General features: G+C 41.1%; 3 protein-coding genes and 1 long non-coding RNA gene across 12 annotated transcripts in view; 2 read left to right on the top strand and 2 right to left on the bottom strand.

The window, feature by feature from the left end:
- lingo3a (leucine rich repeat and Ig domain containing 3a) overlaps positions 1–6,008 on the top strand; it is a 64,874-nt gene extending 58,866 nt beyond the window's left edge. For both annotated transcript variants that reach the window (XM_037114166.1, XM_037114165.1), the window contains one exon: positions 1,940–6,008. In XM_037114166.1, coding sequence (XP_036970061.1) covers positions 1,992–3,824 — 1,833 coding nt within the window. In that variant the 5' untranslated portion in view covers positions 1,940–1,991 and the 3' untranslated portion in view covers positions 3,825–6,008. The remainder of the gene's footprint in view (positions 1–1,939) is intronic.
- On the bottom strand, positions 4,952–13,717 carry LOC119028326. Its single transcript, XR_005077674.1, has 3 exons — positions 13,625–13,717; positions 8,749–8,888; positions 4,952–5,087 (listed from the first exon to the last, which is right to left on the bottom strand). It is a non-coding gene; the product is annotated as an uncharacterized LOC119028326 (long non-coding RNA).
- A 45-nt stretch (positions 13,718–13,762) lies between these two features.
- Positions 13,763–26,193, top strand: part of atp8b3 (ATPase phospholipid transporting 8B3) — a 43,428-nt gene continuing 30,997 nt past the window's right edge. For 6 of the 8 annotated variants that reach the window (XM_037114162.1, XM_037114160.1, XM_037114156.1 and 3 more), the window contains exons 1-2: positions 13,764–13,914; positions 18,688–18,806. The gene's annotated coding sequence lies outside the window, so the exon portion shown is untranslated. Of the gene's footprint in view, positions 13,915–17,644; positions 17,708–18,687; positions 18,807–26,193 lie in introns of all 8 variants that reach the window. The other 2 variants (XM_037114159.1, XR_005077669.1) reach the window with 2 other exon arrangements.
- On the bottom strand, positions 18,011–25,084 carry nfil3-4 (nuclear factor, interleukin 3 regulated, member 4). The gene is made up of 2 exons (XM_037114169.1): positions 24,722–25,084; positions 18,011–19,129 (listed from the first exon to the last, which is right to left on the bottom strand). Exon 2 carries the CDS (start codon positions 18,904–18,906, stop codon positions 18,154–18,156), a length of 753 nt encoding a protein of 250 aa, XP_036970064.1. The 5' UTR covers positions 18,907–19,129; positions 24,722–25,084; the 3' UTR covers positions 18,011–18,153.

The raw sequence follows: 26,193 nt of genomic DNA, 5'->3' as shown, positions 1-26,193 counted from the left end.
GTTTTTAAATGAGTTGCGTGACTCTACTGGTTCAGGTGTGATTCACAGTTTGTTGAGTGCTGTCAGTTTGTAATGTGACCTCAGGTTAGTATTGAATCCACTGATATCTCTGAAGGAGATTTAAGATGCAGTACCGCTAACAGCCACTAGATGCTGACACTTAACTTAGAGTAATGTGTATCATGGTGGCGATTTTGGACATTTGATGGTCTCAATAATATCAGAGGACGACCTTCACTCAGCTGTCATGGACGTCTTTTTGTGTTTTCTCAAGACTGAACTTTCAGACTAAATCTTTTTTTAGCATTGTTCCATTAATGCTAGGACTCCTCAACTGCTTTTTAAAATTTGAATTAATGTTTCCCATTGACCCAAACTAAGGAATGTAGAATTGACCACAATTGTCCACATCAGTGTGGACATGAACATAACATGAATTAAAATACCACATTTTATAGAACTGTTTTGTCTTTAAAATCGCCTGATGTTGTAACAAAACAGTCTTGTTTACTTTTTCCTGATTGCAAGTGAAGAGGAGAGCGCGGCAGCAAATGTTTTGCCCAGATTTTGTTGATCCTCTGTCTGTCTCTGTCTGTGACCTGTGGATCAGCAGGTGCAAAATGTTTGACTTAGAAAAATAAAATGATGTGACCTTTTTGCTGGGAAGCACGCTCCCTGATGCCTGGAGCATATGATCTGTGCACTGGGGCCCCCCTAAAATAACAGGTTTATGATTTTGATATTGCACTTAGCTATATTGTGAATTTGATAATAGTTTAATTGATTGTGCATCTCTATGTTTATTGTAATATGCGTGTCCAGTGAGCACACCCATGTCATTTTGGTGCCATAACCAGCCCATACTGTAGATCAAGGACCTCCTGATGTGCAAACCACAGACAGTCAGGACCTTTTAAAGCGCTGTGAGCCTCACCGCTCAATTATACTGATGATATAGAATATGTTTTCCAGAGTTACTTTCCATCTCACTAGTTGGTATTTCACAATGGGCTTATAAAGGGATTACCATTCTGCTGCCAACATCCAGCAGCAGACGGAGCAGTGGTGAGAGAGGAACTGTGCGTGTGTGTGAGTGTGTGTCCTTGTGTGTCATATGAAACCCATAGGCAGGTCAGGCTAGGCGGGCTCCTCTCATGATAAGCCTCATGCCTCAGAGACTTATGCAGATGATGTGATGGACCGACTTATTGTGATGCACTGAGTCGTAGCCTTCTGCTATGGTGAGTGACCTTGTCAGGCGTTCACTCCAAGACACTGTATACTGGATGAACTGTGCTACATATCTGTCGATTAGATTGCTCATATTTTATTCAAGCTGTTTACATGCTGGTACTTTCTTCTACAGAGGAGTAGAAGTCAGTATTCTGCTTCACACTGTATAAAAGGACCATTTTGCGGCGCTGTTGGCCGTTAAAGGCCTCTGAGAGCCAGCAATTGTTTTCCTTTTTCATGCATTTTAAGATGTCTCACATGAGCTCTTATGAATACAATAGATTTTCAATTTCCCTGTTTCCCTGTTTTCATTTACAATGCATGAAATAGCTAAAGACCAAAACAACCATCAGATATTAAATTGACTCATAAGCTATTAGGGGGCTTTTCTGTGTGTTTGCTGGCGTATCATTTCAAAACCTGACTGTCTGCGAGGCAAAGGCGACCATTGCAAATCAAACTGTTTCAGCTGAGTACAGACCTAGTCCTCGGAGGATTATCTTGGAGCTAGCTTTAATTTCACTACTGTGTCGGGTCAATTAGAGTTTGTAATTGTAATTCCACTCATTTAGAGTGTTTGATCGCAGCTGTTGAAGGGGAATTGGGTTTCATTAATTTGTCTCACTGTCTGTTTCTTTATCTCTCCCTCTCGCTCGCTGCCCCCTTCCCCTCGCTTTGCTTCTCCCCTTTCTGTCTCTTTTCTCAGGTGTCTGGCCCAGTGATTCAACCCCAGAACGGAGCAGGAGGAAGCAGTCGAAATGGGGGTGAGCCTGGGCCAGGATGTCAGCTGGCTGCTGCCGTTCCTGTTTTTGCTGCTGATGATCACCGTATCACCTGCCCAGGGTCAGGCATGTCCCCAGCGTTGTGAGTGCATTACAAAACTGAAGACTGTGTCCTGTTATGGCAAACGTCTGTCCACGCTGCCAGACGGCATCCCAGCAGACACCAAGATCCTCGACCTGAGTGGGAATAAGCTTCGCTGGGTGGAACATGGCGACCTGCTTCCATATCAACGTCTTGAAAAGCTGGACCTGAGTGAGAACATGATCAGCGTCCTGGAACCGAACGCTTTTTCTAGTCTCCAGAACCTGCAGTCGCTTTCGCTGAGGGGTAACCAATTGAAACTGGTCCCCATGGGGGCTTTCTCACGTCTCTCCAACCTGACTTCGTTGGACCTCAGTGGGAATAAGATTGTGATTCTTTTGGACTTTACTTTCCAAGACCTGAAAAGTCTGAAAAACCTAGAAGTTGGAGACAATGATTTGGTTTATATTTCCAACAAGGCCTTTCTGGGTCTCGTGGGTCTGAGGGAGCTGACCATCGAGAGGTGCAATCTGACCTCTGTGTCCAGCCAGTCTTTGTCTTACCTGCATAACCTGGTGACTCTGCGGCTCCGCTACCTCAGTATCTCTGCCTTGGAGGACCAGAATTTCCGTAAGCTTGGAAACCTGAGAGGGCTCGAGATTGCTCACTGGCCCTTCTTAGAGTACATTTCCCCTCACAGCCTGCAGGGTCTGAACTTATCTTGGTTGTCTATCACACACACCAACATCACCTCCGTGCCCACCTCTGCCCTCCGCAGCCTGGCTCACCTCACCAGCCTCAACCTCTCCTACAACCCTATCTCTGTGTTGGAGTCCTGGGCGCTGCGGGACCTTGTTAGGCTGAAGGAGCTGCACCTTGTCAGCACAAATCTGGCAGTAGTGCAGCCATATGCGCTGGGTGGTCTGAGGCAAATTCGCCTTCTTAACCTCTCCACAAACAGCCTGGTGACCCTGGAAGAGGGGGCCTTCCAGTCTGTCAACACTCTGGAGACGCTGCGTTTGGATGGGAACCCTCTGGCCTGTGACTGCCGTCTGCTATGGATCCTTCAGCGCAGGAAGACCCTTAATTTTGACGGCGCTTCCCCGGTGTGCATGACGCCCGTCGAGGTTCAAGGACGGGCCCTGAATGCTTTCTCTGACTCGGCCCTCTTTGATCACTTTACTTGCCAGAAGCCCAAAATCCGCAACAGGAAACTGCAGCAGATATCCGCCCGCGAGGGGCAGGTTGTGTCATTCATATGCAGAGCAGAGGGCGAGCCGACACCGGTGATATTCTGGATCTCTCCTCAACGCCGCCGCATCACTACGAAGAGCAGCGGCCGCCTGACTGTGTTACCAGAGGGCACGTTAGAAATACGCTATGCCCAGGTAACAGATAGTGGAACCTACATCTGCATAGCGAGCAATGCCGGTGGGAATGACACCTATTTCGCCACACTTACAGTGAGCGGGCTGCCACTGGATGCAGCCCTCATGGCCAACCGCACTTACTATGCCGGGGACCTTAATGACACGAATCTGAATGACACCAGAGTCTTCTTGAAGTTCACTCTGGACCTCAAGACCATCCTCATATCCACAGCGATGGGCTGTATCATGTTCCTGGGGGTGGTCCTCTTCTGTTTCATCCTGCTGTTCGTGTGGAGTCGAGGGAGAGGGCAGCACAAGAACAATTTCTCAGTGGAGTATTCCTTCAGAAAGGTGGATGGACCTGCTGCCAGTGGAGGACAGGGCGGGGCACGCAAGTTCAACATGAAAATGATTTGATAATTAGGACCTGTTTCTGTCATTAGTATTCTTTCCCTGATGCTGTTTACAAGCAGTGAGGACATAAAGGGAGAAGACACCAGAGTGGACATATGTGCTTGCGGAACATTAAATACAATTATTTGCTGGACATTTTACTGACACAAGGTTTTGTTAATGAAACTACTGTACAGAGGAGAAAAAGAGAAACTTGTGTGGATTTGTTATGTTTCTATTGCTTTGTTGTGTGTTCACATTGTTGTGCAGAGCAGAGCCGGATTATAGATGTCTCAAAATGTAACAAAGACTGTTAAAAGACCAAGCAACAGAAGCACTCAGAGTCCCACCAGTCTTTAACCTCGACAAAGCTCTTGCCAACTCCATCCTTCTACACTACAAGGAACTGTGTCCTCTTCACGTGTAAAGGACTTCACCTCTCTGCTCCGTCCGAGGTGATTCAAGCTCTCTATCTCCAAACTCATGAATACATTATAAACAGGGTGGTGCTCAATGAATGCCAAGGACTTGCCAATATGTATTTGAGTAGTTCCAGCTATATACTGCGTAGTTAGCCTATCTACAGTCAGGACTTTGGAGCACTTACCACCCAAATATACAGTAGAAGCTCTGTTGTTTTGTTGATGGTAGATTTGCACAGAATATATACACAGACACCAAGAGACTACTCTCTGCAACACTGCCAATTTGACCATAAAGCACCATGTAGTATCAGTGCCGCGGTATAGAGACATTACCCCCATTGGATACCACTTAAAGTTGGTCAAAGCCGTTTTAATCATAAATGGGACTCCGCAGGTCAAGCTACAATTAAAAGGACCCAACGCACATTTTTGTGGTGATGAGGCCATGCAGATGTGCACTTGCTAGTTAGTAGGGATGAGCGAGTACACAATCATCTTTATCGGTTGGATCTGCTAAATTATAGAGAAGCACCGATGGACCGGCCAGGAACCAGCCAATCAGCGTCTGATATGTCTGATTCTGTGCCGTGCACATTTACGTCAAGCCGCTCGCCCCCCACGAGACTGCCAGCCTGAGCTGAAAGAAAGAAAGAAACAAAAAAAAAAAGTCTTATACACCCAAAATACGTGCGCTGTTTTTATTTTCAGCTCAGTTTGGAGGTTTGCGGTTTGCTGTCATTTACAGTCGCTCTTTCTAACGCCTTTCTCCTCTTTATCGTTTCACTGTGGGAGTGGAGTCCAAACAGTCGAGGAGCGGAGCAGAGACAGGAACTTTAGTGGACTTGCCAGTTCCAGCTGTTTTCTTTTGGGAAAGTAAAACATTGTAGACGAGGGTTATGAATTGCACATTAAATGAAGCAAGCTTTTTTTCCCGCTCACATGTCATTTGCAGCTCATTAAAGAAAAACTCCTTCCATTTTGGACATATACAATAACAGTCCCTGATATACCAGTATACACTGCTTTAATCCTTATAATAGGGACCTAAATACAAAATACTACGCCTACTACGCCTACTACTAATACAAGTGAATTTTCCATTAAAAACAGTGACAAAAAATGTCTGTGTATGCTGTTACCTATGGTTCGTTGAAAAAAAGAAAACTGAAATCGGCAGGTTAGACTTTGATAGAATCTGTGCATCTCTACTGAATTGTCTGTATCCGTACCTGTACTCTAAAACTGGAGGACAGGTAAGTGACCTTTACTTTGTTTAATTTAAGCCTGAAATTGATCTGGATTGATCTGTAGTTGCTTTTATGTATTAAAAAAATATGCACAGAACAGCCTCAGAGTTGAGCTGTGGATCCCAAGAGTGAGATAACTATTTACACATTATTTTTTAAATGAATAATCTTCAGATTGCCAATAATTATTTTTCTCTCTCACAATATTAAATAGCACCATCTGCACCGAATACTTGTTCAGGCGAATACTCGCTCTTCCCTACTAGTTAGGTTTTCCATTGTTGTCTATTCAGTACACACTGTACAGGACATGAACCTTCTTGATCTGAAAGAAGCTGTGTGTAAAAGATGAGTGCATGTACACAGTTGGATGCTTACTTTGAATATAGCATATTATTTGTAAATTGAACATTTGCTGGGGTGCATTTATCCCACAGTTGAATAGATGACAATGTATAGGTAGGATAAACACTGTATAAGATGTATTATATATTTTGTAATCACTTACATTGAAATCCTTGTGGTTGTTTATAGTACTGTTGAGTGAGTTTTTTCTTTTTTTTTCTGTTCTGCTGTGATTCTACTGTTAAAGTCTCTTTTTTTCAAACCAATAATATCCAGTCTGGAGCTTTTACAGTTCTCACTTGATCATGACATCAGCCAGACATTGCACTGAGACGCCTGCTCGCTCACGGAAATCATGACGGGCATTCACATCAGGCTTTAGTTCACTTGCCTATTTTTGGCTGTGAGGTGACAGTGGGGAGGCTTGGCTGACCAGCGGGGGGAAAGAGTTAAGTGGGTTCTCATCAGACCTCAAATGTGTTTGAGACACGCAGGGAAAAAAATGCTAATGTTATAAAGACCTTGCAGACTGGAACAAAGGTCATAATGAAAGTGAGAAAATATCATCCACATGGGTGGACTTAAACCAACATATGTCTCATGACATAGCTGTGTAACATTTTGTAGAAGTGATTAAATGATATGACAAATTCAGCATTTAGATAATCAGCCAATTACACTGCAAAACTCAAAATGTATATTTGTCTAATTTCCAGTCAAAAATGTCAAGAATATACAATGTAAATAAAACACGTAATCACCTAAAAAGTAACAGTGAAATAAATCAGCCTTGTTTTTAGACCAATTCCAATTGTTGTATTGGCAGAGTTTCTGTTTTACTTATTACAACAAACACCTTGTAGTCATTGTTTTGTTTTTTCTTTTTACATATTTTTGAAGTGGATTTTTATTTTCCAGATCTACAGTCTTTTAGAGACTGTGGAGTGTTTTACCATGACTGAAGGTGTTTCTGTTGTCCTTAGAACAAACAAACAGAAAAAAAACAAAAACCAAAAACAAAGCTGTTATCTTAATCTTAATCTAGGGGTCTAGCCTGAGGAACAAACACCAACAGTTAGGAAACAGCTCTTCCTGTGTCGCTTCAACGATGCCTGCGATAACAGTGTTATTCTGCTGCCCTCTGTTGGCTACAGATGAACTGATATGTGCTGAATTTATACACACGGATAGGATGTAACCTCCCCAACCTTCAGATTTATAGAAAGTAATTTAATCCATTTCGCCCCAAAGGAAAAATGAGAAAATGATGGAGGGCTGACCTGGTTTCAGTGGTACTGGCAGTGAAATTCATTGTTGAATGACTCTTTAACTTTACATCGTGCAACACATTTTACAGACTTTATAACTCACAGTATGAAATTATTAATACTTAGCTGTGAATATGTCCATGGACTGATTTGACACCTTCCTCTCTGCATTTTAGAAATGTAAACAATCAATGGTATTTTTCATTTTCCTTAACAGAACCCATCCTGTATATATGGAAACCATTGTGTCTGCAAATTGTGCTAGACTGTTTTGTATTGTATTGTTTTATATAAAAATGAAGCACACCGTTTATAAAGCATGCTATATTATCTGCTACGATGATGTCTTGTTCCCTGTCCCATTTTTTTATAGCAGTCATCTGGTCACTCGACACTTACAAAAGCCTGAGATGGCGACTGAGAGTCTACAATAAACCTGTGACCCCGTCACTGTGAAATGTTGTGTTTAAAATGTTGTTTTGAAATGTTTCCCACTGGGGTTTTCCATTTTATTTTATTTTTCTAAAACAGTCCCATTAAAGCAGACAAATGGATGTCTATCCACACAACCATAAAGGTATACTGCGTAGAACAAAATGTGCTTGTCTCATTTCACCTTACTTGATGATAAAAGGTACTACATATACTGTTTAAAGAGCATCATTATTGATCATTTTCTAGGCATTCATCGAAACACAGGTTATAAATTAACCAAATTTCATGAGCAGATAAAATAGCTTTGTATTCGCACTTCGATGCGTGGTTTGTTTGTCATACTTTAGGTTTTCTTCATCCCGACTGCTGAATCATTTATGACAAAAACTGAACTAAGCCCCATTTTTAGTTTTAGTGAATTCGTGGTGTACTAATCTGCCTGGTATGTTGTTCAGGAATAGCTCACATAAGAAGTAGACAGCAAAAGGAAGATGCTCAGCGCCACGCACCTTTAAATTGATCAACCTCTTAAAATCCCCTTACACTCAAAGATGTCTATCACTTAGTGTTACTTCACTTGGGTGTCGGGTGTCCTTCGCTGTGCAGACTGATGATGGTCATAGTTTGACAATACAGCAGAAAACTTTCTCAAAGTCTGCTAAAGGGGCAGGGGGATTTTTTTATGTGCTCACCTTAAAGCTGCTGGAAATGTTGTCATCACTTTAGCTAACATCCTGTCTCTTGTACAGAAAGCAGTCTCCTCTCTCCTCTCTACATCACCACATGAGAGCTAACAGCCACTTCAAATTTGATCTACAAGCATGATTTTCTTTCATCACTTTCAAAGCCAATTAGTCGTCTAATATGCACCTATGTTGAAACCTCCACCGTACACACTGTGTAAGTTGTGAGTTAGGGAAATCACGGTCTTGTAGTTAGATTTAATCAATTTATGTGGATATTTCATCTAGGGAGAAGTATATTTAATGTTAAAAGTGAGAAATTGATCCATGGAAAACTCTTTCTTTACTCTTTTTTAGGTTTAAACTGGCCATAACCTCACGACCCAATCTCCAGAATGAATGTTGAAGAGGTACGTTTCTCCAAACCATGTTAACACTTTACATTTCTTTTTGTTGTTTTGTTAGGTTCGATTTTCAGTTTCATTCAACGCAGTGCTTATGGTCTGTTTAGGTCTAGGCACAAAAAACATCATGCATTGGCTAACCTGGTTTTGTTGCAGCGCACGACTGGAAAATGTCCTGACATCTCAACGAAAGACATTCGCCTGTCCTGGTTTCTTGTTTGGTGGGTCAGCTCGTGTCCCTCTCACACCACCCACCATCCCCTTCTCAAGTCTGACACGTGCTAGGTGATGACAAATATTGTAGAAATGTTAATAGGATACCAGTAAAATGTGCAGATTTTTTGTAAACGTAGTTCCGCAGAAATGCGCAATGCCAGCATTTTCATCAAAATAATTATGGTCATGACTCAGAGAAACTTGATTTTACTGATTTGGAGCGACACAAGAAGTTTCAAACCATACCAAGAAAATGTCTCCTCCAAGGGTTGCAGAAGCAACAGCCCCCGTTCGCTGTGACGGTCAAGTGTTCACACCTGAGCTGTTTTCTGTGCTCACACCCCACACGCTTATGGTATGGTGATGACTCATCTAACCATGACATCATTGCACTGTGTCCATGGTTTTGGCATCTCTGAGCTCTTATATATGCTCCCATATCTTCTTATACTTTTGGATGAGGGCACACTGGGATGTTAGTTGTAATGAAAGCATTTGTTATGATTCTTCACTCATCTACTCCTGCTATTTTTACCCCTCTGTATAGCAAAAGCAGAAGATGCCTCTTCCCGCTCACCCATAATTGGGCACATATCTGAGCAAGAATTTCCTGAGAGCTGTCACACTGTGGGTTACAAGTGAGTGACTAAGAGGCAGAGTTGGTTTCTCGTCTACCTCCGACTCTGTTTTGCTCACCGTGTTCTTGTCATGATTCATGGTTATAGGTACTGCATTAGGAGAGATTTGCTCAATTTCTACATATTCATCAACACAGAAAATAAGTCAAATTAAATAATTACCTTTAGTGGCCAGATAAAAACTGATTTGCATTCACACTTTGCAAAACCACTCACAAACCAGAAACTGGGGGAACACAGGCAGAAATCCAGAAACACGCGGACAGGGAACATGAGGAGCGCGCTGAGACACTTGGATGCAAAACAGACAAACCAACAGAGAAAGGGACAGACACAGACTTAAATACAAACTAAACTAATGAGGTGCTGGTAGAGAGACACTGGGAACATGGAAGTGCCATCAAGGCTGATATGAGACAGGTGTGGGGGGGAAATCAGTCTCAGGAGGAGCGTAGGAACGCAGGAGGGAAAGAGAACACTGGAAACACAGGTGAGGAGGAGGTTCAAAGTGACAACAAGATGCAAGAGGACATAACAACGAAAGGAGACAGGAAAACAGCTACCCAAGAACCAAAAACCATGAGGTAGCCTTGACTCTAGTGATTGTCCTGCTGGTGATGCAAGGGTATTGCAATTTGGGAAACCAGAGAGTCCAAATCAGTGGTGCATGACAACACACTCCCAAGCTGTGTGTTTGGCTTTGTATGTTCACCCACTATTAAGCCCACTGAGTAAGATGTGTCACCTTTTCCATCTTGACTAAACCCACATTTGTGTGGGTGCAGACAGTTTAAGTTTAAATTGAGATTTAAAGATCATAGGTGCCTTTAAAAGGTCCCATATTGTACTGTACTCAATTTCACATAGCTGTCAGAGGACCAACAACACTGTATTCAATATGCATTGCCTCAAACCCATCCATGGTCCTGAAATTCAGCTGTCTAAAAATCACTCTATTGAGAGCAGGCTGTTTCTGTGCCTGCGCCTTTCAATGTTAACGAGCTCTGTCTGTCAACACCTTGAGACTATGCCTCTTACACTAGCAGTAGCATGCGCTAATGTTTTACGGTGGATGTATTGCTATAGCTTGCAGAGATTTTTTCGTTCAACCCTACCAGTTTGACCCAAAATCGGACCCAGAAGAGGCTCCTGAAGAAGTACAGACTCTGCGGCTGCAGCAGGACGTTTCAGAATGGTTAGTGTGTCTGAATAATGTTAGTTTGTTCATATGTATTGTTACAGTTACTACCATGTAGCTTATGGCTAACAGCTAGCGAAAGCTGTGTTTGTCTAAAACACAGTCTACAAACACTTGGACACTGTTCGCATCGCCTCCATCTCCAGTCTGCATGTTTCCATACTTTTTACTGTGAAAACCAAGCTCCCTTGTGATGTTATTAATATTAAACTCGCTCCAAACGCATTGCATAACAGACCGAAGCGGAGCTAACTAGTTAGCCAAGGCAACTGCAAATACTATCAAACCGCGGCGACACTTTTCGGTGGCTCAGGTGCAGTTGCTGGGTCCAGTATGGTTGGGTCTGATCCTTTTATGAGGGTCAGTGTCGAGACAAAGCCAGCTTTGTACTGACCCTCGTTACTGAAGCAGTCCGATGTGAAGTGGTTAGCGCACATATACAAGCTAACACCACCCGCAGCCAGCACATTGTCTTAAAAAAATGAAATGCAACCACGGTCTCTTCTGTTGTTCTGTAGCTGGGACAGAATATAGGCACTTATGTTGATTTTTACACCCAACAACAGAGTAATTTGTGTGTCTAACACTGATCAATGACATTGCAAAACACTGCTATCTTAGAACAGCTACAAAATCATGTTGATACAGTGTTTTGTAATAGGGTGAGTTCCCCCGTCCTTTGTTTCTGCACTATGTACCTTCAGTGAGAGGGTAGGCTCACAGTGTTACATAGCACCTACATTACGTCCGACAAACTGCTATGATCTGGGATTTGTATTTACGACAATGGTGATGCACTCAGAAATTGTGGGGGGCGCCAAATCGCAAAAAGTTTACATTCCTACACAATGTTGCTTTAAAACTTGCTTATGCAAGGTTTTTCATGCTCATCATCTGTCATGAACATAAGCACATTGTCAGAAATGATCTTAAGATGAAGTACAAATCTATTTTTCTGATAAATTACACCTCAGTTTCTACCATTTGCATCAAAGAGAGCCCTTTAAACAAAACACAGTGAAATTAGATGCGATTTGTTCTTTCAGTTTGTAAGTGCACCTCGAAGTAATACACTTCAGACTCCCTCTTACTTTGTCTCGAGGTGACTGTGAGATGTGTCAACCAGACTCACATGAGCCAAACCAACAGAGAGAGAGGGATGTGTCACCCACCAAACACTAGACACCAACATCAGACGGTGAAATTACATAATTTACTGTCCAGATTGTTTTTATTTATTGAAAAAGGGAATTTGGGTTACTTGGAGTAGACAGAGGTGTAAAGTGCTTAGCGCTCTGTGGCTGTCCTCTCAAGTGTCTCTTTCATTTGGTTAACAGAGGAAGTGATGACAGAATGCACCCTGACGCAGAGAGACTAAACTTCTGCTTCACCAAAGCAATTTCCAGATATAACATAGGAACACTAATGAGTGACCTGATGATGCAATGCATGCATGCATCAGTGTGTATAAGGTGTATGCGTGTGAGTAGAGAACTGTTATTTTGTGTTGCCAGGGGGTTGAAACATGTTGGTCAAAATAGGATTGTAGTGATGATGAAAAGTCACTGAACAAACAACTGAACTGACAGGAACATTTGCACCTGCTTTTATCATCACGTGATGTGCCTGCAGATCAGATGATATGCTGCAACCCAAGTTTTTTCTCAGTCTCTGGTTGGAGTGTACATAATAACGAGATAGTTTCAGTTTTGATTTTAGTCCACTTTTCATCACTTTGTCATCTGAATCCTATAAACCAACACCTTTTTTTTCTAGTTACATAAGATGAAGCTTTAGGTCAGTGGGAGCCCCAGGTTTGCTTACCTCTCATCAAGATTTAAGTATTCCAGGATCAAAATGACTATGCTGTCGTGAACTTAGACCACACCAAAGAACGGTGTGAGTAATTCAACAAAGTAGGTCTGGTAGTAACTGGTAACATGCAGCCTTACTGTGCCAGGATAAAAATTACTTGACTGTCGTGAACTTAGATGTAATGTAAAAGGATGAAGATAGGCTACAAGCTGTTGAGGCCAGGCAATAGGCAAAAGCACACTTGACAATGATCATTTAATAGCTGTAATATTCATATCTGATAGTAGATGAGTATTTTTCAACAGTAACAACCTTGGATCAGTGCCATCACTCCACATTATACTGGTAATTCTGTTTAATAAGGAACATAATGCTCATTGCTCTGGGCAATATAATCCTTAGGGAGTGTGTCTGAACTGCAATTTCCATAATTTGTTAATAAACTAAAAAGGGATATTAACTCTGGCTGAATTAACTATGAATTTTAAGTCTGCACATGGAGGCGCAGGGGGACAGAGATATGACCATGGGCTATGTTAGGCCTTAGTTGTGGTTACATACTGTAGGCTAATTATTCTCACAGCTATACATATTTGTATGGCTGACTTTCACTTTTATCAAAATAATATTTCAACATGACATCTCTGCTTTTACTCAGTTAAGACTTTTGGCTACACAGCTCTTAGATAAGTATAATACCACTGTTGATTAAAGTATCTAAAAGTCACATTCAAGTAGTAAAATTCTGCAAAGTAAGGAGCAACTATAGTTGTTAAATAAATGTAGCATATTAAAAAACATGACATTTGCCTCCAAAATGCATTGGCTTGGAAGTTCAAAGTAGCAGAAAGTAGAAATACAACTGCCTAATAATTCTACTCATGTACAGTAGGCCTACCTGAGTAAACTACTTAGTTACTCCACTGTATTATTCACATTGCATGGAGATCCCCACACCATCTTCGTCTTCTTATCTTAAGATAGAAAACATTTTAAGCAGTAAAGAGAAATGCCATATTCCTACAGTATTGTTTGCTTAATGTCAGCAAATGTTTGGGCTGGCAGACTGCCAGCTGAGCAATATTAATGAGACTCAAATACACTGTTTAAACGTTTTTGCATCCTGAGTGCTCCAGACTTGTTGACCTACCTTTGACGTAGGATTGATCCGTGTAAGCGAGAGGAATGTATTTAGCGTGTAGGCGACCAGACGCAGAAAAGGACAGTGAACAGTGTAAATGAGCCACCTGTGGCTGCGTTGATTACCGTTGGCGGTACTTCCGGTTTTGCCGCGTGGGTGCGCTGGAAGCCGGCAGGGTGAGTCTCGTCCGTGGTGGCCGCACTGACTTCTGCTGGTCGGTCGCTTCACCTGGGAGGGTGAAGCTGACCTCCCATCAGCACACCCTCCACAAGTAGCGTTTTGCCCTTCCAGGTGAATATGTAAGTATTCATGCAGTATTCAATAAGTACTATTATTTGACAAAACAGTTTATAGTTTAAGCAGCAGGTTCATTCAGTTAAATGGGAACAATTCACAGAAATGCACCAGAAGCTAACTAAGTTTTTTGTCGGTCTTTTCAAATGTTGACAGTAAAAAACCCAGCACAACTTGTCTCCTTAGCACATACATGAGTAAATATCACTCTGACATCATTAAAACAACACATTTTTTCGTACACTTACATACAAGATTAATGACAGAGTTTTGTCAGGAGCTAGCTAACCTGCTCTAGTTTTAGCAGGCAAACAGTTAGCACGGTGAAGTATGGGATGCTAACTGTTTTTAACTGACGGAACATGAAGAATTCATTGGCATTTCACTGAAAACTGCACAGCAGAGAGCATTAAAGGCAAGAGGACAAACACACTGATTTTAGTGGCTTAATAGAAATCATTTGAGGGAGTTAAAACAGTAATTTGAGGCAGCTGTGTTCTACAACTAGCTATCCAGCTGGTAATGTTAACGATGTGCGACTAACAGTCACACATTATAATGACTTACTGTGGTGCTGCAATCACAACATGATTTGTTTTTTCTTACCATGTAGTGCTGCCCTAATTTCCCCAATTTACCAATAATTCATGTATGGGCTCAATACTTTTGCACCATGTATTTGAAAAAATAATCCTAAAATCTGATAGGTTCTTCATAATCCCATTGTTAATAATCAAGTTGTTTTTAGATTGTTTAAATTGTGTTATCCGACAGGAATAAATCAAAGCAAATTGGCTATTGCTTTCTAATAATTTGATTGTTTTTGAAGTCTGTGTCTCTGATGTCGCATGAATTTGCCTTTGTATACTTCTAACTAGCTGGCAGTAGTGGCCTCATTGGCCATGTTTAATAGCCACAGCTGCTGATAAGTTATTGAATTCCTGGCCATAAAAACAAAGTTTTATATTACAAAAATACTTAATCAGTAGTCAGCTGCTGCCTAGTTTTTGTGTTGGCTTTGACTGTTTTTTTGAGTTTGTCTTTGTGCCAGCCCTACTGGCTGTTTGCCTGCACAGCAGCGATGCTGCCGTCAGCGCTGTCAGGCAAAGAGCCAGCAACCTGCTGTAGCCTTGGGTGCTGCTGACTCACAATTACACCAAACGAAACAACAGATGCCGACAGAAGGAAGCTGCCTTTTCTGTTACCTAATCAAATAGTTTTACTTCTCTCTGGACTAAAGACCTTTATTTTTTGGAGTACTGTAGCCCACAAGCCTTATCATCCCAGGCCTCATTATTGTAGGCCTTGGCCTCTGTATTGGGACTCAACTTTTATCTCCTCCTGTGTTGGGAAAGCAACTAACACTGTGATTTAAACAAGGGTTATGTAGGCAGAGTGGAGTGATACTTTTTTAGCTTTGTGACCGTGAGCCATGCATGGTTTCAGTTTTGTTTTGTTTTTTTCCAAAAGAAACTTGAAAACTTTTTTGCAACTCTAAAATGATTTTTTTTTATTATTATTTTGAAATATATTCAACACAATGACACACCCAGACTAACTAGCATATTGGAAAAAACATTGTGGTCACAAGAAGGAGGAAGATGACTTTCTGCCCACACAGGAAAAACAAAATAAACTCATCATCATAATGCACTGTTTCCATTCAGAGGGAGGTTGTTGCCAACAGTTTGTTAAGTATTCTCCTTAAAACAGAAATGCATTTCACTGGATGAAATAGGATGGAAATACTTGATTCTATTGACTCTACATTAATCTAGTTAAGGCTATATTTGCTGGTTAACAGATGTACATTAGCACCAAAAAATGTTTATCATTAAAAAAAAAAGAAATACAATCCATTTACCATACACAGTATAAAGATGGACGATGTGGCAGCTCCCCAGAAGTGAAGCCGAAACATCTGGATAGCCCCGCGATGGCTGGCTGCATATAGGTCAGTGTATGGAAAGTGCTGAAAGTCGATACCGCTGCTCAAATGCCCGATCATTACTGTACATAGTCTGAATCCAAATGACTTTGCCAGCACAATGAGACTGCGCTTCTATCAGGATATTTGGTCTTAATGTTTGACATTTAAAGGAATTGGAGACACATTGTCCATCTTTATGTGTGGCTATGATATAAACTTACAGCAGACACATATCTAGTTCTCTCACAGTAAGCAGTCCTCAGAAGCGACAATGGTGAGCTGAGATCAGTCAGTACTATTACCTCATACACAACCCACGTCTGCTGAACTTTGACATACTGAAGAAAGTCGACACAGAGAAGAGCCAAAGTAACTTCAGAGGTCTATTTTTGTGTTACAGCAGGGCGTGCTGTGAACATGTGTTGACAGCCCAGTCGCTTCAGTCTGTGTGCAAATAACACAACTATACGAATATTCTTTACATCTTCCAACTTTCGGTACAGATGAAAAGTCCCTTCCATTAATTTCTGTGGAAAACAGCTGCTTCCAAAGAGCATGCATAAAATGTCAGGTGGTTTAAAGAGTGAGAAACTGTACCATGAGTCAGACCAGCACAGAACTTTCACCCACATGAAACCAAAGTCAGAACTGAACTGACTAGAACCTACAGGTTTCTAAAGAGACTTTGTGAAGCTCTTTGTTTTGGTTCTGGTTGTCACCATCTTGGCAGAGCCTGACTCTGTCTAACTCCTGCCCAATCCAATCCAAAGTTTGATAAAGAGGTTGAGCCGCGATGGACAGAACGAGGCCTGGTCGCTGAGAGCTAGCTAGACAGCTAACTCCAAACTATAATTTTAAGTTTAATGAAAATTCAGCCCTGGTACAGTTGTCCCGCACGGGGAAATTAACTATGGTGGCAAACTGTTTTTCATACCAGGCTCTAAATATGTTTATTTCTGCTGTAAAGTTGGTCACTTCTGGAGCCAGCCCCAAGTGGTCATTTGAGGAACTGTACTTCTTTTGGCACTTCTGCGTTGGCTTAATTTATTCAGCCCCAGAGGTTGCCACTCGATCATTTGACTATGGATCTGCTCTCCACTGAACTTAATGGAAATTACTGCTGCATCACCTGCATGCTTGGCATACGCACTGACCACAATTTGAAAGCATAAAGTTGTGTTATTTGTCTGCAAATTGATAAGACAGTGGTTTGAATGGTTTCTATTAAAATTCTTATGAAACTTTTTTATGCTCAAAATGTTCTTCATTCACAAAAGGTGTTGAGTGTGGAGTGTTTTCACACCCTGTACTCCTTAAAGGGATATTCCGATGTAAGTTTAATCCACGGTCTAACACATCGTGACACTGAGTAAGACTCCCCCTCGAGAGATCAAGTTTTCCAAGCACTATCTTATGTAGTTTTAGCAACCTCGGGAAGACTGCACGATAACAATACACTGCAGTCTATGCCTCCAACCAAGAAACCACCATCAAAAAGCCAGTCATAGCCACAAATAATGCTCAGAACAGCACCAAACTTCAGCAACAGTACAAATAGGGTCCCAGCACATAGTTCAAGGCATCAAACATCTGCTAGCTTAGCCGGATTTCTACTGAAAATAGAACACATTTCACCACTCTCCTGCAGCAGTATGCTTGTTGTGGGGAAACCCGGCGAGTCAATTACCAAATGCAGTTAGAAGTGCTCAGTTCTGAATATTAACTGTTATAAACTGGTAGGCAAGACACACATAAACTTTGATTGCATTTCTATGGAGTGATAATCATAAATTTTCATCCTTCAGTTGTGGAGCTCTACTGCACTCGATAATCAACTCGCAAGGCTTCAGGAGGGCTGCAGGAGAGTGGTGAGCTGCGTTCACTTTTCAGTAGAAATCTGGCTAAGCTAGCTGATGTTTGATGCCTCGAAATATATGCTGGGACCCTTATTGTACTATTGCCAAAATTTGGTGCTGTTCTGAGCATTATTTGCGGCTTTTTGATGGCGGTTTCGTAGTTGGAGGCATGGTTGCAGTGTATTGTTACTGTGCGGTCTTTTCTGATGTTGCTAAAACTACATAAGCTAGCGGTCGGAAAACTTGATCTCTCAGGGGGTGGTCTTACTCAGTGTCACGTTGTTTTAGACCATGGATTAAACTTACACTGGAATATCCCTTTAACATTGTTTTTTTTTAACACAGCATATACCATTAATTCACAGATATTAAGTGTCAGAAAGATATTTGACAGTACATAATGAGATATGACTGTTCCTTAGTCAATCTAACAACTGTACAGTAGATACGCTCCTCTATCAGTCTGACATGTATTCTTTTCGTGGGGGATAGTTTCTGTGTCCTCTGGAGTGGATTTTCTGAGGTGCAGCAGAGCGAGAGAGGAACGACACCCCCGGGACCTGTTGCTCCTCCTCCTCATCTGAGGGGGGTCTCGTAGGAATGGGCTTCAGTAAGGGGACTCCAAGACAGGATGACTGGGTCGGCAGGAAATTTTGAGGGAGGATAAGGGGAGTGAGGAGGCCAGAGGCAGTAGTACCAGCTGAGTTAATATATGAGTAGCCTCTCATGGCATGTAGGGCATAAGCAGGGACTAAAAGAGGATGTGATGGTTGGTGGCTTGGCATAAAAGAAGAGTCTCTATCACCCCTGGAGTAGTCCCTGTGCAGGGACTGATGGTGTGTGCTCATGGCAGTGATAGGATGGGTGCTGCTGTGGACATGATGTTGCATGTGATTACTCTGGTGTGCGGTATAGGCCACAGGGTGCATCAGGCCATATTGCAGCTTGATGGCCATTAGTTCAGCACTAAGTCTCTTATTTTCTTCTCTCAGGGCCATGAGGTGAGTCTCCAGCACGTAATCATTCATCCTTCTCTTCTCACGTGACCGTTTGGCAGCCTCGTTGTTCTTGCGGCGTTTCTCCCAGTAGAGGGCATCCTTCTTCTCATCAGGTATGAACTTCCTTTTGCGACGGTTTCCCTTCGGTGCCTGATCATTTTCCACTTGCAAAATATCACTGACTTGGCCTAAATGATAAGGTGACGACTCCATGGAAGAGGAAAGTGATTGACAACAAACAGAAGCTTGAAATCGCAAGTAGTGCAGGAGGGCTTTGAATAATCTAGGTACTTCCTTCTTGTATGGTAACCTTATCTGATTTGGGTTTGATTTTGCCTTATCTTGGTTTGTCTTCACCAAAGGCAGTATCGGTGTCTGTGACACTGTACAGCTTACAGTCTTTTGACATGTGACTTCCAAAGTCCACAGCTGTCACCTAGAGGGGAAAAACATACAAAAGGTCACCAAAAGATCATTTTTATGTCAAGAAGTTTATTCCTTATAAGAACAGTAATCCTTCAGCAACTGAGTTGTTGTTTAAAGATGCAATATGTGTGTGTATAAAATATGTTAGGGCTGTCAACAAATTCAAATATATATTCGAATATTTTAAAAAAAATGGATATTTGATTATGAAAACTAATATTCGACTGTGGAAAAAAACACATCAGCTGCTGCTTTGTGTGTGGGCTTAGTCGGCTTAGTCAGATTACAGTCATAGTTCGACTATATTACTCAGTCAGACAACTGCAATTGTCCGAGTATACATGCTGGTGAGAAAATTGAATTATTGGCCAAAGCATGTCATACCCCGGTATGATATGTGGCGCTGTACCCATTTCAACTAGTGGCTAACCTCTTTACGTCACCAGCAACAACAAACTCTGCCTCGGCATTTGAGAAAGATGGCGTACGAAGAGCGAGACAAAGCTAGATCTTCGCACATTTCGTATATGTTGTACATGATAATTACACAAACTAGATGCACAATGGCGCTCTTGCTTGGGTGATTTCGGAGGAAAGACGCTGCCGCCACCATCCTTTTATTTCCTGCTCACGGCCCCGGGAAAAAAATCTCGAGCCTGCTCAAAATAGGAAACCAATCTGATGGAACGTATACATGCACAAGTAATGCGACTATCAATTGAGTAATCTAGGTGTTTTAATCCAACTATGGGAAATCCAATCCAGTCCGATTTTAGTCAGACTAAGGTATATACACGCAAAAATCTGATCATAGTCGGACTAACCCAGTGATTTGTTTTTCCTGAGTGTCATGTAAACTCACTGACTCACTGCTGAAAGTGAGATGCAACAAAAACCGTGGAAGATGCAAATGGCAGAGAGAGAAACTAAATGGCAGAAGGTTCAGAGCCCAACTCGGCAGCAGAGAGAGTCGTTTGGACTGCAAGCAACCTGAAAAGCCCTGTTTGGAAATACTTTGGATTTTGGTCAGGAGACGTCAAAAATGCAGAGCCTCAGTTAGCTTATCATTCCACCACTAGCAACATGAGGGCAGATCTCGAAAAAGTGCATCCAAATGAGCATGCCATGATGTCTGGAACTCCAACTAAACAGCCACGTCTCGACTCATATTTTTCATCACCCTCCACTAGCTCTTTGTCTGCAGCATGACAAGAGGCGTGCACGAAGAAACTTGGTTCATTCATATGCAAGGACATGAAGCCAATCAGTATTGCTGATGGCAGAGGCTTCAGAGAGTTTTGTCAAGAATTGGAACCGAGGTACCGTATCCCAAAAATACCTATACAAGTAGTTATGTCTCGTTGTATTGGTTTGTCCTCCTGTTATTGACATAATGTGCAAATATAGATATTCGAATGGTTTGAATCTGTGTTTTTTAGAGCGAATATTCGAACGTCAATTTTGACAGCCCTAATATGTATACATAATATTCATAACTGTCAGTTCTTTGGTTTATGATAATCTGAAACTAAGAAACACTGCGTTCTTGTTTGCTTGGAATGAGCCTTTAATATCTGCAAAGAGAGTGGGTCATCTTCCACAGAGTTCACTATATTGCACCACCATGTTTTCTGCTGTAGCCCAGAACAAACACTGACTCCAAAGAGGGCCTTTTGCTCTTTTATTGGCCACCATAGTTGAGCATGAGATGAGGGGTGATCATTGCAAACTGCAGAGTCAACGCTAGAGGCCACTGAATACTATACACTGGACCTTTTAAGGTATTTGTAAAAATGTTATTGGATTGCACTGCGATGATAAATCAAATCTGACCTTGATTTGTCAGTTTGTATTGCTTATGTGATTGTGTTATCAATGTTAAAGCCTATACTTTCCAAGGAGTAACCAGTAACAGGTAGCTAAAGCTGCACATATCTGTTTCTTTCTCCACAAAGCTGCAGAGGTTACGACAGTGCACAAAACTTTGTCTCCAGCACTCAAACCCTCCTACTTCATCTCATCTCACCTCACCTCACCTCCCTCCCGTGTAGACCACATGAGAAAAATGTGACGGGAAACATTAAGCAGACAAAGAAGAATGTGGGCTTCCGTGTTTGATCATCAATATGCTGTTGTGAAGTCAATTTACAATTATGAAATAGCCACTGTACTGATCTGCACTACGGGTGGTTGAGAGCTCACTTTGGAGAGTTTGTGCACATTATCCGACAGATTGGTTTAGAACTTAAGATTTTAACCATCCAGTTTTTGCTAATAAATAAAAAATAATTGTAAAAATGAGCAGAAAATGTTTTTATTGCAGAACTGCATTTTGCACAAGCTTTTCAAGTTCAGTTTAGTGGAGGGGTGATCACTTGAGCTCATCATATAGAAATTGTTGACTGTACCTATACCTATTTAACATTGACACAGACTCAGTTCGGGCACTATAAAAAGATTCTGTAGCTGAGTTTTTGGTCTGACATAGCTTTGTGTTTCTCACATTATCTCTCCCATCTACCTCTTTCATGGACCCAGTCACCACTTCCCCCTTCTACTTCTCTTTTATCTACCTGATATACTTCAATCTTTTTCTTCTAAGAAAAAGCAGGCAGTAAAGGTTTGTCCATTTCGTGGTAAAGTGCAGAAGGCAAATTCAATATTTTGAATAACCATTCTGAGAGGAATCTTTAATATAGTCTCTTTCGTTCACGTGGGTTTGTGGGTGGTTTCATGGGAAGCGCTGCAAGAAGGATGAGCATTGTGATGAAACCACAACCAGCCCTGTGTGCGTGCAGCCAAACGCAGCAACACATCCAAGTTCACACACACATTGAGCGTACACAATGATGTTTAACTTATTAATCTTTCCCCCACACTATGGCCAATATCATTATGCTAGCAGTTACATGTTACACCTCATAAAAGAGCTGCACAATGAACTGTAACTCAGGATTTCACATGAGGGACTGAAGAACTCTCTTTAGCACAAACCATAACTTTACAGTCTACTACCTCAAAAATGATCATGCAATGTCCTGTTCACTTTTTTGTTTTCATTTTTTATTCTACGCACTGGAAGCAGCTTCTCAGTATATTCACTGACCATGCAGTCGGATTTGACGTGCCAGTTGAACTGAGCCAGAGCCATCAAACAAAAGTTTCAAAGGGACCCTGTGTGCTGTGGTGAGAATGCACATGAGTTTAAAAATATTCAAGCGTGTGCCCAGTGAGAACATAGACGTGAAACACTTGTTTGTTTGTGTGAGAATGTGCACACCTGCATACTTGTGTGTGTCTGTGTGTGTGAGACACAAAGACAAAGCTGTGTATACTCTGCACAAGCAAGGTCCAAAAAAAGCAACAGCAGGAAGAGAGAAAACAATAATCATATAGGGAGACAGAGAGAGAGAAAATAAAAAAAGAAGAGAGTTCCTGCGTGAAATCTCTCGAGGCCAAGCCAGCTCAGTCCTCTGCGGCACATTTGCACCTGTTTCTTATTGACTAATTATAGCCAGCCCGCTTTTTAGTAAGGAACTCTCAAACTTCTTCTTTTGGTCTCTATCCGTTTTCTCATACCTCTACCATCTGCTGCTGTGTTGCTGTGCGCCCTGCCAGCCATTGTTAAAATAACTACCCTTAGGAGGACAAATTGGTCAGTCAGTTTTCAGCTCAATGTACAATGCTCATGTCTCTTGTAAACTGCCAGTGAGGAAGTCTGAGTAAATGAATGCTCTTGGGAGAATAAAGACTTTGCCACAGTTCTTGGCCTGAATTTTCCGTTAACGCATAGATTCCTTGAAGATCGGTACTAATAACTCTAGCACCATCTTTCCTTGTTCTCTCTTTATATATTGTAAGTGGAAAGCACCATAAAACATAACATTCGCCATTTGTAACGGCTGATTATACATGGAAATGAGTCTGTAAACAAGGTATTTATGGCATCATCAAAAGAGGAAGCAAGCGTGTATTCTCACAGTACTAAGCTGTCAGTGTCATTGTCATCTTTTATTTAAGACTAAACTGTGTTTTACCATCATTGAACATACTGCATACACAGTGTTTTACTTTGAGATCATGTAGAAGATTCCTCTACCTACAAACGTAACACTGCGGGAGGGGTTATATACTTAATTTTTGGGGTTCTTATGGATTTGCACTGAAACCCGTCCAGATTAGATGTGATGTTCTGAGAGCGTTTGATGATAATTTATCTATCAGACAGGTGTGAGGAGGGTTGTTGAATTTCAACTAGGCCAAAATCCTTCAAATAGTACATAATTCAAACTTTTTTGAGACTATAGAGCAAGAACCATTTCTTTCAGTTTGCACACTGCAGCCAACACAGTAATCAACAAAAGACATAAAAACTGTTTCTTATGTGGTGTTTCATCAGCACAATGTTAAGTAATGTGTGTATTTTGCAACCAGGACCAAATACATAATTCAATTAATCACTTTTATAGTTTGTTCTAATTGCACAGCAATAAATCCACCATACTTTATGTTTTTTTTAAACCCTACCTTAATGTTTTTGTTGTGAATAATGCTAATAAAGATACACATTGTATTGTGTGTGTATGCGCATGTGTGTGTACATATGCATATGTATACTGTATGTGTGTTTGTGTTTGTATAATAGGGCTGCAATCGATAATTATTTTAATTATTCAATTAATCTGCCAATTATCTTCCCAATTATTTTCATTATTTTAATGTTGTTTGAAAAAATGCCCATCACAATTTCCCAGAGCCTAAAGGAAAAGCCTCAAAGACTCCAGCAAACCAGCAAGTGTTTCACATTATTGCTTGAAATTACAGAAATGATTTATTGATTATCTCCGACATAGTAACATTAACGGCTTTATAAAGTATTTGTTGCAGTAATGTTCTACGAGACAACATGACAACACGGAGCCATTTCTGCCTCCACAAAAATCCAATATTAATAACACCGTTTACATGACAAAACATTTGTGTTAGGCTAAAATACCTGATTAGGAGGCTCTTTCGGATCAACTAGATGTACTATGTTTTTCATAGGATGTAGATAGACTGAGTAGATGTCACATTTTAACATTTTCGTTATGACCTAGGTAAAAGTTTCTAACTTCTTCCCAGATATGCTTCCATATCCTAATTGAATATGATATTATCTTGATTAGATCTATATCTAAAAAGTTCAATCAACAATCAACACGTGCTTTGGAAAATGTGTATATATATATATTAGAAAACCCAATATTTTACATAGTAAGGACTTTTACAACAGAAGCACGCCATGTACAAAAGTAGCCCTCTAAATTTTACAAGGCGCTAGCACTTCCTCTTCCTCAAACAATTCTTGACAGATAATAGAGTAACATTTTCTGGTAATTGAAAATTGATTTAGATTTATAAGCCCAGTCCTTTAATCCTGTATTTGTATAACACATGAAAAAGAATGACATCAGTAGTTTACAGAGTTGATCCTAGATTTAAAATTCAAAAAAACATCAACTGTTTGACGACCCAAGCCCTCTCTTTTCACTGAATCTTTGTGGTCTTTACATAAAGAGTCCAAACTGTTTTAAATGTGAAAATGAGTTTGAGGCCTTACCTTTAACAGTTGGATGCAGGAAGTCCTCTGCCACAGAGGTGCCAAAGACCTAATTTACAGATACCTCACTCTCACTGGGTGTATATATACAACATGGAGCAGGGGACTCTCCTTTGAGTATGCGTCATGAGATCAATGCACATATCAGCAGAGGGGGGCTGATGAAGTCTGTCAGTCGTACTCTCTCACCTCCCTCCGTCGTCGCTTTGTGTCACTCTTGATGTGTTGTTTTCTTGTCTTGAACTTGGACTGTCCACCCCTGCTGTCACATGGAAAGTGTCTGACTGGCCCCCTTGATCTCGATAGTGTTGTGGTGTCGGTGGCTTGCCTACACAGTGGTCTCACTTATCTGATGTTGCTGTCAAACAGACATATAGCCTGTATTGCCTTGTATGCTAGCGTTGAGAGCAGTTAGCTGATGCCTCCTTTTAGAAAACATTTAACAGCAGCAGTAGTAGTACTATTATTAGTAGTAAAGTCACGTAGTTAAGAAATAGTTATGTGTCTTTCTGAAAAGAACAACTGAGAGGATTAAACTGACTTTGATAAATCTTTGACACCTCAGATTCACAGAAAGAAGAGAAGTGCTTGTCACGCATCGATGTAGATGTCAAAGTTGCGACTTCATTTCTACTTCATATCCTCACACTGATCTGCTTTTTGCAATACACTGTAGAATAGCTTGTTGTCCATCAAAAGTGGAAAACCTAACTTTGAAATAAGAAATTATAACTCATACTTTTGTTGTTGGTGTAAATTCTTATGTCACCCCTCGTTTCTATGTATAGGCACGTCACAAGTAGAGAAGTGAGAATTTTGCTTCCTGTTGTTTTCATTAAAAAAAGAATACACCAGAGGTCCGTGTGGACACCAAAATGCTTTGTAGTTTGTTGGACAGCTGAGAACACCTAACCTGCATGTCTACCAAAGTCATTTTAAAGCTCAAGTTCAAAACTGTTTATATTCAGACCTCTTTTCAGTCTAAATGTCAGTTGGGTCTGTGCAATGGACAAAACTGTAACAAAATCCTCTTGTCGAAACTACAAAGTCTATTAAATAAGCAGTAAAACCAAGCATGATGTGACATTAAACAAAGTAGGAAATAATTTTGAACTGTATGACCCAGACTTAATGATTTAATGGACTGACATTTTGCAACCAGCAAACTAACAAGCTAATTATTATTATAATTATTTTGTGTTGATATTTGGTCCCAAATTAAGATGAGCCTTGAAGTCAATTCCTGCTATGGTGTTTTATAAATGACTGTGCGCAAAACACGTCAAATTTTTAAGCTTCATTTAGAAGAAAAGCTGACATCCTCTCTAACAGGGTCAGAACTGTTCAGGGGTTAAAGGGGCTTTGTGGAACTGGAGTGTTGCACTGCAAGCTGCTGAGACGACGCACTTGAGAACTTGCATAAAGTCACATCCTTTGGACTGTCGCAGAAAATCGGAAAGTCCTTCACAAAG

This window comes from Acanthopagrus latus, chromosome 11 (assembly GCF_904848185.1).
Source record: "Acanthopagrus latus isolate v.2019 chromosome 11, fAcaLat1.1, whole genome shotgun sequence".
In the NCBI taxonomy this organism is placed as follows: domain Eukaryota; kingdom Metazoa; phylum Chordata; class Actinopteri; order Spariformes; family Sparidae; genus Acanthopagrus; species Acanthopagrus latus.
Note: the sequence above shows the minus strand (reverse complement) of the source record. Positions and strands in the feature narration are given on the sequence as shown.

Coding starts and splice junctions, on each gene's coding strand:
- nfil3-4 (XM_037114169.1), bottom strand. CDS start 18,906: ATGGAGTCGTCACCTTATCATTTAGGCCAAGTCAGTGATATTTTGCAA.